Source organism: Orycteropus afer, unplaced genomic scaffold (genome assembly GCF_000298275.1).
Source record: "Orycteropus afer afer isolate SDZICR_OR568_19922 unplaced genomic scaffold, OryAfe1.0 scaffold00028, whole genome shotgun sequence".
In the NCBI taxonomy this organism is placed as follows: Eukaryota; Metazoa; Chordata; class Mammalia; order Tubulidentata; family Orycteropodidae; genus Orycteropus; species Orycteropus afer.
This window is the reverse complement of record NW_006921615.1, coordinates 5,097,074-5,108,418: the sequence shown is the minus strand read 5'-3', so window position 1 is coordinate 5,108,418 and position 11,345 is coordinate 5,097,074. Positions and strand designations below refer to the sequence as shown.

The window sequence follows — 11,345 nt, the reverse complement described above, 5'->3', positions numbered from 1 at the left end:
TAACTTTATATGGAAAGGAAAGAGACCTTGGATAAGCAAAGCACTATTGAAGAAGAACAACAAAGTAGGAGGTCTCACATTGCCAGTACTATGCAGCCACAGCAGTCAAGACTGCCTGGTATTGGTTTAATGACAGATACACATAGACCAATGGAATAGAATAGAGAACCCAGAAATAGATCCATCAACCTATGGTCCGCTGATCTTTGACAAAGGGCCAAAATCCATTAAATGGGGAAGAGAATGTTTAATAAATGATGCTGGCAAAACTGGAGATCCATTTGCAGAAAAATGAAACAAGATCTGTACCTCATACCATATGCAAAAACGAACTGCAGATGGATCAAAGACTTAAATGTGAAACCCCAAACTAGGGGCCCTAATATATGGCATAAATAGACTATCAAGCATAACTCAAAATGCACAAACAGCAGAAGTGAAACCAGATGATTGGGACCTTCTAAAAATTAAATTTTTATGTGCTTCCAAAGACTTCTCCAAGGAGTCAAAAGAGAATCTACAGATTGGGAAAAAATATTTGGTAATGACATATCTGACATAAATTTATATGTCTTATATGACATAAGACATATAAATTCTTAGCTCCAGAATTTATAGAAAAACTCCAATACCTCAGGAACAAAAAGACAAACAATCAAATTTAAAAATGGGCAGAAGACATGAATAGACACTTCACCAAGGACGATATTCAAGCAGCCAACGAACATATGAAGAAATGCTCATGATCATTAGCTATTAGAGAGATGCAAATCAAAACAACAGTGAGATACCATCTTGCTCCAGCACTAGTAGCAAAGTTCAATGAGACAGAAAATAACAAGTGCTGGTGAGGATGTGGAGAGATTGGGACTCTCATACACTGCTGGTGGGGCTGTAAAATGGTACAACTATTGTGGAAAGCAGTATGGCAATTCCTTCAAAAGTTGGAAACAGAAATACCATTTGACCCAGCCACTCCATTACTAGGTATATACCCTAAAGAAGTGAGAACCATGACAAAACAGACATATGCACACCCATGTTCATTGCAGCACTATTTACAACAGCCAAAACATGGAAACAACCTAGGTATTCATCAACGGAGGAATGAATAACCAAACTATGATACATACACACAATGGAATACTATGCAATGCTAAAGAATAATGTAGAATCTGCAAAACACCGCATAACATGGATGAACTTGGAGGACATTATGCTGCGTGAAATAAGTCAATCACAAAAGGACAAATATGGTATTAGTCCATTATTGTAATAGTCAAGGAAACGTTTATCTATGGAAGGTCATTTTCTTTGTTGGTTACCAGGGGTGGGAGGGGAAAGGAGGGAATACTGTTAGATAGATGGAGATAAGTTTTGATTTGGGTGAAGAAAAGGGCAATGTACCAAATGTGAGTGATCAATATAGTGGCAGTGAGGAAGAGAAAGACATAGAGAGGTACGTGGGAAGTACAGACAACAAATATGAACCCTTTTGTACATATAGTACGACATGGTCAATGAAGGCAAACACGGGTACATGGGTGGATAGATGGGTGGACAGGCTGAAATAATTAGGTATGTATATGAAGTGGAGAGTGCACCCAATAACATGTATAGGGTTGGCAGACAGTGGTCCAATAACTTTATGTATATGATCTGAATTCCAAGGTGTATAATGGTGCTGACAAGGGGCAAGGCTGTAGTCACTGCTTGGTTACAGCCAGCTACCCAGAGGGACCGAGTAGTTGAACCTGTGGACTCAGGACCATGGTCGCAGAGGACATCAAGCTCAATTGGCATAACATACTACACAAAATATTGTTCCACCTCCTACTGTGGCGAGCAGCGACTGAGATCTTAAAAGCTTGCAAGCTGCCATCTAAATGCTATGATGGGACTCTCCTCGTCCAGAGCCAAGAAGAATGAAGAAAACCAAAACTTCATGGAAACAATTAGTCCCAGTGACTGGTACACCATCCGATATGCAGCCTATATGACTATGAGACCAGAAGAAATAGATGGTGCTCGGCCACTGCTGTCAACCACTTGAAAGAGGATCTTTGTAGGAGGTCCTGGATAAGACAAGGAGAACAATGTGGAACAAAACTCAAAATCATTTGGAAAAAAAAAAAAAAAGCAGGCCCAATGGAGCCTGGTGGAACCACTGAAACCATGTCCCCTAGCTGCCCTTCAGGTCTGGAATTGAACGCACACCTGTGGCTTCCAGCAAAACAATAGACGTGCACATCAGTTGAGCATTTACCTGAGGTAGATACACTCCTTGGAGAGAATAAGCATGAGAGAAAGAAAGGCTGCTCATGCACAGGGAGACAGCTCAGGGGGTAGGAGTGCATGGAGGGATGGACACAGGGAAGAGGTAGCTATCGGGAGGAAGTGGGAGAGGAGATGTTGCACTGTGCTAAATTGTGGTCAATGTCATGAGACAAAGTGTATGTGAACTGCTGTATGGAAAGTATATTTGCTCTGTAAATTTTCACCCAAATCACATGGAGAAAAAAAAAAAAAAAAAGGAAGAGATTATATGGAAGTATACAATTGTCAAAATTTGTTTTATCTGTATACTTAAGATCTGTGACTATTACTGAATATAAATTACAAATCAATTTTTAAAAGTAGGCAAACAAATCAATAAAGTTAAAATAAATGGCCTGAATTATTCATGTGGGATGAATTAGATGAGTTTTAATCTATTTAACAGATGGTAAGTAAAAGATAAATAGGATTGTTAACTACCATGAACAAAGATGACTAGTGCTGTTAACTAATTTATCTGCATCCTTGAGAAGACCCAGTATTGGTCAATACATTTCAGTGTGGTTAATGATTTAAGTGTGCATTTGAATATAGGACATTTCCCATAAAAGATACATTATGAGTAATGATTGAAAGAAGTCCTGCTAAGTTTCTCTGTTAGCATGCCAGAAACCTTGATGTTGAGTTGGAGGGGGCCTTGCAAACCATGTAGACTTCCATCCTCTTAGAGATTAAGAAATGAATTTTCTTCACATTCTGCATGATTGAAAGGCTATTGCTCCACCATCAGAACTAGAAAGAACCCAGTCTGTCCACTTTTTAGATCAGCGCATCTTCCAGTATTCAACCTGAAACCTCACGTCTGGGTTTTTTTTTTTTTTTTAATTTCTCTGGGTGCCTAATTAAGCAGACCCTACTTTAAGGAAATTTCAGAAAAGAGTTCCTTCCTCCCAGTGGCAGCATCTATAAATTCACTGGTGACCTAAAGAAAAGCAAACTACCAGACTTCTGAAAATTATTACAAGGCTCTTGTTTATATGTGTTCTACTTACCAAGCAAGCAAGGTTCTGGCTCAGAGAGATAAGCTGTCAACCACCCCTAAAGATTTGGCTGATGCAGCTTTTCATGCAATCTGGAAAAGCAAGGCATGCTCTGCCGTAGTATTTCTGTAATGTGTTCACTTACAACACTCATTTATGAAATTCCTTCAGAGTAACAATTCTTGTGCATGTAGTGGGGGATTCTGCATTATGTTTTAACTTCCCAAGTTGAAGCTGCTGGTTGCTCAGGAATTCTAAACTTTGCTCTACTGTATCAACAAAGGACACATTAACAGAAAGTGATCTGCTTTGCAGGCAAAAGTGTTACTTCAATGTTTTTTTTCTTTTGGTGGATCTTGAAGTTTCAGTTGCCAAAAAAATTTTCAGGAACTAAGGCACTTAGGAAATCACTACAACGCTGATTCAAATAAAATTTAAATGTCTGTGTACTGCAAGTTTTTTTCTTTTTCCAAGAGACACATTTCTAGTCCAGTTACACATTTCACTGTAAAACAAAACTTTTAAAGGAATTATTTACACTTTTCTTAACAACCCTGAAATCAAGCAATAGAAGATCTGACATACTCTCCTGGTTTATTTTTCTAGAGAAGATAAGAATAAATGACCCTTAGGAGATTGAAAGAAGGAAGAAACAGGAAGAGAAAGGTCCTTTGTTTATTAAAGAAACTGTATTATTAGCTTAAAATCTTTTGTGAATCAAAAATATACATGTAGAATTACAAAATTTATAATTAAGTGTTCCAGCTAGTATTGGGATAATGATAAAAAAAAAATTATCTAGATTTGTTGATTTATTTAGGATTTAAAAATTATATAGGTATAGCTTACACTGGTCTATTGCATCTAATGTACTTTTTAAATTTGCTTTCTATCTTTTGTTGTTTAATGCCAACAGAGGAATTCTGCATTCTGCCAGAACTGAAAGTAAAGTTTAACATATTCATTCAATGTGGGAAGAGTAAGAATACCACAGATGTGACAGTTGATTGGTAAGAAAAGACGACAGTGGGGAAAAAATCCATATATTAAAAATCACTATCAAATATAGGGTTTTGTTCCAGGATTTACAAACTAGATTTAAAATTTTAGAAAATGAGTTAACAGTTTTACCAAAAGAGATTCTTACACGTTATTATTTATGAATTTCTTTTTCCTTATTTGACCATTTAAAACAACAACCTGGTAAATAAAATTTATAGCAGATTAAGGTAGAGTAGGAAGAAATTATTTTCTCTTTCTTATCATAAAAAATCTCTAATGGCACTAATGTCCCAGGAAGTAGAGCATGATCTGTCTTTCAGCAGCTGGGGTGAAACATATTCATGGACCAACATCTACCTCATGAAGCTACTCAGAGCCTCGCTCCCAAGTCAAATAAAAGGTTTGCAAATGCAAAGGGGTCAATTCTGGGCAGTAGCTTCTGCTCCAATGATTATCAGTGAAGAGAACCACCCACTGAAATAGGTATGGTCCCTCAGTAAAGGGCAATCACTAAAGGGAACAGGTGTAGCACGACTTTAAAAAAATCGAACTTTGAATTTAAAAATGTATGTTCTACCCAACTCCTCTTACCTTTTAAATTCCAAGCAGTGCTGATTTGAAAACAGGAATACATTTTGAGCTCTTCTATTGATTGGGTAAATAATTGAAAAATTAAGATTTTTCAATTACAATCTTCCCATCCCCCCAAAAAATTTCTTCCTATTCAACTTGTTAGCATGTTTTGAAAATAAAATAAAACAAAACCCATCAACTTCTCAGGAATAGGTGAGACATCCCACACTGAGCAGAAAAATACCACCACCAAAGTTGTGCTAACCTATGGGTTAAGTCATTAATTCAGATCTTCCTTGTGATTTAATGACTTTTTAAAGAAATTTACAGGATTTTCAGAAACTCATAGAATGAAAAGAAACACATTCCAATCTGCTATAAACGACATTTTAGTACCACAGTACCATGTCTGATGGAAAATTTTTAAAATTACAGAAAGGAAAAAAGAACATGCCCGTTCCACTTGATTTAACAATAAACTATCAAGGGGAAAAAATAAGTCCAAGCCTCATACTACAAATCCACAAAAGAAACAAGAGTTTCTCACTTTATCTTAGTGCTACCTAGCATAAGAAAATGACCTAGAAACAGCACAAAAGATCCTTTCCCAACTGTAAGCTCTACCTTGCTGATTGGGCTCCCTTCTCATCATCTGAGCTTCTGTCCACATCAAATGAGTCTTCTGCAGGAGCAAAAGTAGCTTGATCTTCCTTCTTACTTTCTTGCTTGCATTTCTTTCTCCTTCGTTTTTTCTTTTTCACAGAACCTGGAGTGAAAACTGTCTCCGTTTCCAAGATGTGTGAGACATCTGAACTCTGAGGTAATCTTTCATTTCCACTGGATTTCATCAAAAGGGGGTCAACATCTTTGAAAAACTGATCTTCAGTGGGAATTGGTGAGGTGGCAAGGTAAGCAGGAAGCTTTTCCTTAAAGAAAACAAGGAAAAAGAAAAGTTAACCATGACAAACTGGGGTAAGATGGCGGAATAGGCAGACAAACTACACAGATCCTCTTCAACAAAGAAAAGGGGAACCAATTAATACAGATACAGAAGATAATCCTGGAACCCTGAGTTTTAAAAGGAAGGATACAGAAGTGGACTAAACTCCAACTAGAAGAAGAACCTGCATGAAAACACCAAAAAAGGAGACATGTGGAGCTGTGGTATGTCAGCAAACCTGATGGCACGGACAGCATGGATATTACCAAGTTGTGTTAGGATGTAAGAATTAACCTAAAAATCAAGCCCTGCTAGCCAGGTGCTACATGGAGGACTGCACTGGTGGCTGGTGAATAAAAGGGGAAGCAGTGAGAAGGGAGATGGGCTGAGCTGTGGAATTTTGGCTGTCTGAAAGGTGCAGCCATTTTGAATGTTTACAAGCAGTTAGACCATTTTGGATATTTAAGGTGACAGCATTCTCTCGGATTCCAGGCACCTAAGAAAAGTCTCCACTTACCAGGGACCACAAGGATATTCCAGACACAAATGACTGGAAAGATGTGATACTCCCCTAGTTACTCTTAGGCCCCACACCTTCTTGGTGAATGAAGGTGCGGCCATCCCTCACTCCCACCCACCTTCTGGGCCAACAGGAATTCCATCCCACTCTGTGTGCTCCAACAGAGCCTAGGTATCCAGCCCCACCCAGATCCCCCCCCCTTTTTTTAGTTTGTTTTTGTCTGTTTTAAAATTATTATTATTCTTTCTTTTTCATCCCTTTTATTATTAATTTTTCCCTTCCCAGGTTCTAGTTTTCAGCTTTTCCTCTCTTCCCTGTTCCTGGTTCCCATTTTATTCTTTCTCATGGTTAACCCTATTCCTTGTTTTTCTTTCTGCATTTTTCCCATTTTTCTTGATTATTCTCCTACTCTGCCCCCTTTCTCTTATTGCCCCCTCCTGAAACATTGCAGTTTTTTTTTTCTTTTCTTCTGATGATTGTTCCTGTATGTTTTTTGTGGTGTGTGTTTTGTCTGCTTGCTTTTACTTTTTTGGTGGTTTTTTGATTTTTGTTTCTGTCTAACTGAGTGGGAGACAGCAACCGTGCCCATACAACGCAACCACATCCCTATCTCCACTTACTCAGTGAGAGCCATGGCTTCCCTCTCCACCAACAGGCCAATGATAAACAACCACCAAGCAGAGCCTGACTCACCCTTAAACTGTTCTTCACAAACAGTTGACAGAGATCTAAATACAACAACATCACAATGTCTCGGAAATAACAGGCCATCACACAAGCCACACAAAGCAGCAAGATAAAAGCGGTAGAAACAAGGGAGCAGGAGGCAGATGCAGAACACATCCCTGAGCAAGAAGCAGCATTGGAACTTCAGAAGAATTATACTTAGGTATCATCAAAGGATTGAAAGATCAAGGAAAACACTGCCAACAAAAATTAAGGAAAACACAGACAAAACCCTAGAACAATTTTGGAAGGAAATACAAGAACAAAATGAAAAAATAAATGAAAAATCAGAAACAATTCAAAATCTACAGATACAAATCCAGAAGATTAATACTAAGTTTTCAGAAATAGATAACACACTGAACAGCCAAAGGAGGAGAACTGAATCAATGGAAGACAGAATTCATGAGACTGAAGACAAATACCTGAATTCTTCTTTGGAAAGGGATCAATCAGAATAAAGATCAAACAAAATGAAGAAAGCCTAAGGCTCATGTGGGATACCATCAACAGGAGTAACTTACATGTAATCAGAATTCCAGAACAGAAAGAGAAAAAGAAAACCACCGAGAAATTGTTGAAAATTTGATGGAAGAGAACTTCCCTGATATGATGACAGATGAGAATATATCCATTCAGGGAGTCCAATGAACCCCAAATAGGAAAGATCCCAAAAGAAAACTACCAAGACACATCATCATCATCTAGGAGCTCTGGTAGCATAGTACCTAAGGCATTTGACTGCTATCCAGAAGGCTGGCAGTTCAGACCCACCAGCCACTCCTCAGAAGGAAGGTTGGGCAATCCACTTTTGTAGTGATACCGCCTTGGAAACCCAAGGAGGGGTCGCTATGAGTTGGACATGACTCTATCGCAGTGGGTTTGGTTTTATTTTGGTTATCATCACCAAAACCATAGACAAAGAATCCTGAAAGCAGCATGGAAAAAAAGAAAAAAAAGTTAGGAGGGGTCGCTATGAGTTGGACATGACTCTATCGCAGTGGGCTTGGTTTTATTTTGGTTATCATCACCAAAACCATAGACAAAGAATCCTGAAAGCAGCATGGAAAAAAAGAAAAAAAAGTTACCTACAGAGGGGAACCAATAAGACTAAGCTCGGGTTTCTAGGCAGAAACCATGCAAGTGAAAAGGCAATGGGATGGTGTATATAAAACACTGAAAGAAAAAAAATTTCCAACTAAAAACTGGCTACCCAACAAAACTGCCCCTCAAATATGATGGTGAGATTAGGAGATTTCCAGATATGCAGAAACTAAGGGAATTTGTGAAAACCAGACCAACCTTACAAGAGATACTAAAGGGAGTTCTTTGAACAGAGAACCAATAATAGCAAACAACAGACCATTAACACACAAGATGACATAACCGAGAAACCAACATAGCTATGGACATACCCAAAGTAAAATAAGGTTACAAGACTGTAAACAGGGAACCAGAGACGTCAATTGGCAAGTGAGGGCAACTACAAACCAAAAAGGGGAAAAACAGTGTAGTTACAGAATTTGTAAATGGTGAGGAAGTCAAGAGAGTTGCAAGACAGCATGGACTGTTCTAAACTCAGGGACAATATTATAAATCACAGGTTAACCTCAAAGAAAAATGATAAACCTTCACATCACAATAAAAGAGGACAAGCACAAATAATCAGCAAATACTAAAACAACAGCAACAAAGTAAATTATAACATGATTCATAAACATAATGAACTCAGCACAGAAAATTATATAGAACAAAGAAACCAGGAACACCATGAAATAACACATAACAAAATGACAATAAGAAATTCATACTTGTCAATAATTACACTGAATGCCAATGGACTGAACGCACCATTCAAGAGATGGAGAGCTGCAGACCGGGTGAGAAAGCATAACCCATCAATATGCTGTCTACAAGAGACACACCGTAGAGATAAAGACAAAAATAGAGTAAAATCAAAGGTTGGAAAAAGATATCAAGCGAATGCAACCAAAAAAGAGCAGGAGCGGCAATATTAATTTCTGATAAAATTGACTTTAAGACAAAAGCCACTATAAGAGACAAGTAAGGGCATTATACATTGATTAAAGGATCGAATTGAACAAGAGGACAAAACCATAATAAATATCTATGCACCCAATGAAAGAGCCCCAAAATACATACACATCAGACTTTAACAGAATTTAAAAGACAAACAGATGACTCCACAGTCATAGTAGGAGACTTTAAGACACCAGTTTCAATGAAAGACAGAACTGGAAGGAAACTCAACAAAGCCGCAGAAGAGCTAAACAACACAACCAACCAACCTGACTTTATAGACATCTACAGAGTACTTCACCCAACAACAGCACAATTTACATTTTTTTTCAGATGCACATGGAACATTCTCCATGATAGACCATATATGAGGCCATAAAGTAAGCCTTAATAAATTTAAAAACATTGAAATACAGCAAAGCATCTTCTCAGATCACAATGCTATAAAATTAGAAATCAACAATAAGAAGATGAACAGAAAGAGAGCCAACACATAGAAACTGAAAAATACCCTCCTTAAGAATGCCTGGGTAGATTTCCAGTAAGATGGAGGAATAGGCAGACAAGCTACACAGACCCTCTTCAACAAAGCAAAAAGAAACCCAATTGACAGAGATACAGAAGATAATCCTGGAGCCTTAAACTCTGAAAGGAAGTATTCAGAAGTGGCACCAACTAGTGGAAAAACCTGAATGAAAACAGTGAGTACAGAGACAGTCAGAGCAGTGGACCGTCAGCTACTCTGACAGGACCAACAGCCTGAATATTTCCAACTGGTGTTGGGACCTGAGAAATGACCTAAGATCAGCCCTGGTTGCCAACGGCTGCAGGCACAACTGTGTTGGTGGCCTTTTGACTAGGAAGGGAAACAGCAAGGAGGGAGACAAACTTGAGCTGTGGACTTTCCATTGTCTGGAGGGTGCAGCCATTTTGATTGTTAACAAGCGGCAGTCATTTTGGATATTTACAGCGACAGAGGGAGCATCATTTTGAATGTGTACAAGCAGCAGCCATTTTGGATATTTACAGTGACTGAGGGTGCAGATATTCTGAATCTTTACAAGCAGTGGCCATTTTGGGTTTTTAAAGTGACAGCATTGTCATACAGATTCCAGGGACCTAAGATTAAGCTCCGTTTGTCAAGGACAGCAGAGACATACGGGAAGCTGATAATGGGAAAGGAGAGAGGTAGTGAGTATGTAAGTGCTGCCAACTAGGAAACAGAGGAGCAGAGCTCATAGGCAAGTCACTTCAACATACAATCATCTTAAACATAAACACAAAAAAGTCATAATGCCTCGGAGACAAGAGGGCATCACAGTGCACACACACAGAAGCAAGATAAAGCAGGAGAAACAAGGAACCAGGATACACACCCAAAACACATCCCTGAGGAAGACACAGCACTGGAACTCCCTGATAAGGAATTCAAAAGAATTATATTTAGGTATCTTCAACGAATTAAGAGATATATCAAGGAAAACACTGACAAAATTGAGGAAAACACAGAGAAACAATTTCAAAAGACAATACAAGAACAAAATTAATGAAAAATTAGAAAGGATACAAAATCTACACATAGAAATCCAGAAGATTAATACTAAATTTGCAGAAATAGATGAGACACTAAATGGGCAAAGGAGTAGAACTGAAGGCAAAGGAGTAGAATTGAATCAATGGATGACAGAATTAGTGAGATTGAAGGCAAATATCTCAATACTTCTTTGGAAAGTGATCAGTCAGAAAAAAGATCAAAACAAAATGAAGAAAGCTTAAGGTTCATGTGGGATACCATCAAAAGGAATAACCTACGTGTAATCGGAATTCCAGAACAGGAAGAGAATTTTCCTGGTATGAAGAAAGATGAGAATATATCCATTAAAGAAGTCCAATGAACCCAATGAACCCCAAACAGAATAGATCCCAGAAGAAAACCACCAATATCATCATCAAACTCACAAAAACCAAAGACAAAGAAAGAATCCTGAGAGCAGCACAGGAAAAACAAAAAGTTACCTACAAGGGGCAACCAATAAAACTAAGCTCGGATTTCTCAACAGAAACCATGCAGGCAAGAAGACAATGGGATGGTATACATAAAACTCTGAAAGAGAAAACTTTCCAACCAAGAATTATGTACCTAGCAAAATTGTCCCTCAAATATGATGGTGAAATTAGGACATTTCCAGATAAGCAGAAATTAAGGGAATTTGTTAAAACCAGACCA

At 38.2% G+C, this 11,345-nt stretch overlaps 1 protein-coding gene across 1 annotated transcript in view; it reads right to left on the bottom strand.

Moving 5' to 3' along the window:
* Positions 1–11,345, bottom strand: part of LPIN2 (lipin 2) — a 106,128-nt gene that overhangs the window by 41,126 nt on the left and 53,657 nt on the right. The window contains exon 4 of the mRNA XM_007935416.2: positions 5,517–5,818. Coding sequence (XP_007933607.2) covers positions 5,517–5,818 — 302 coding nt within the window. The remainder of the gene's footprint in view (positions 1–5,516; positions 5,819–11,345) is intronic.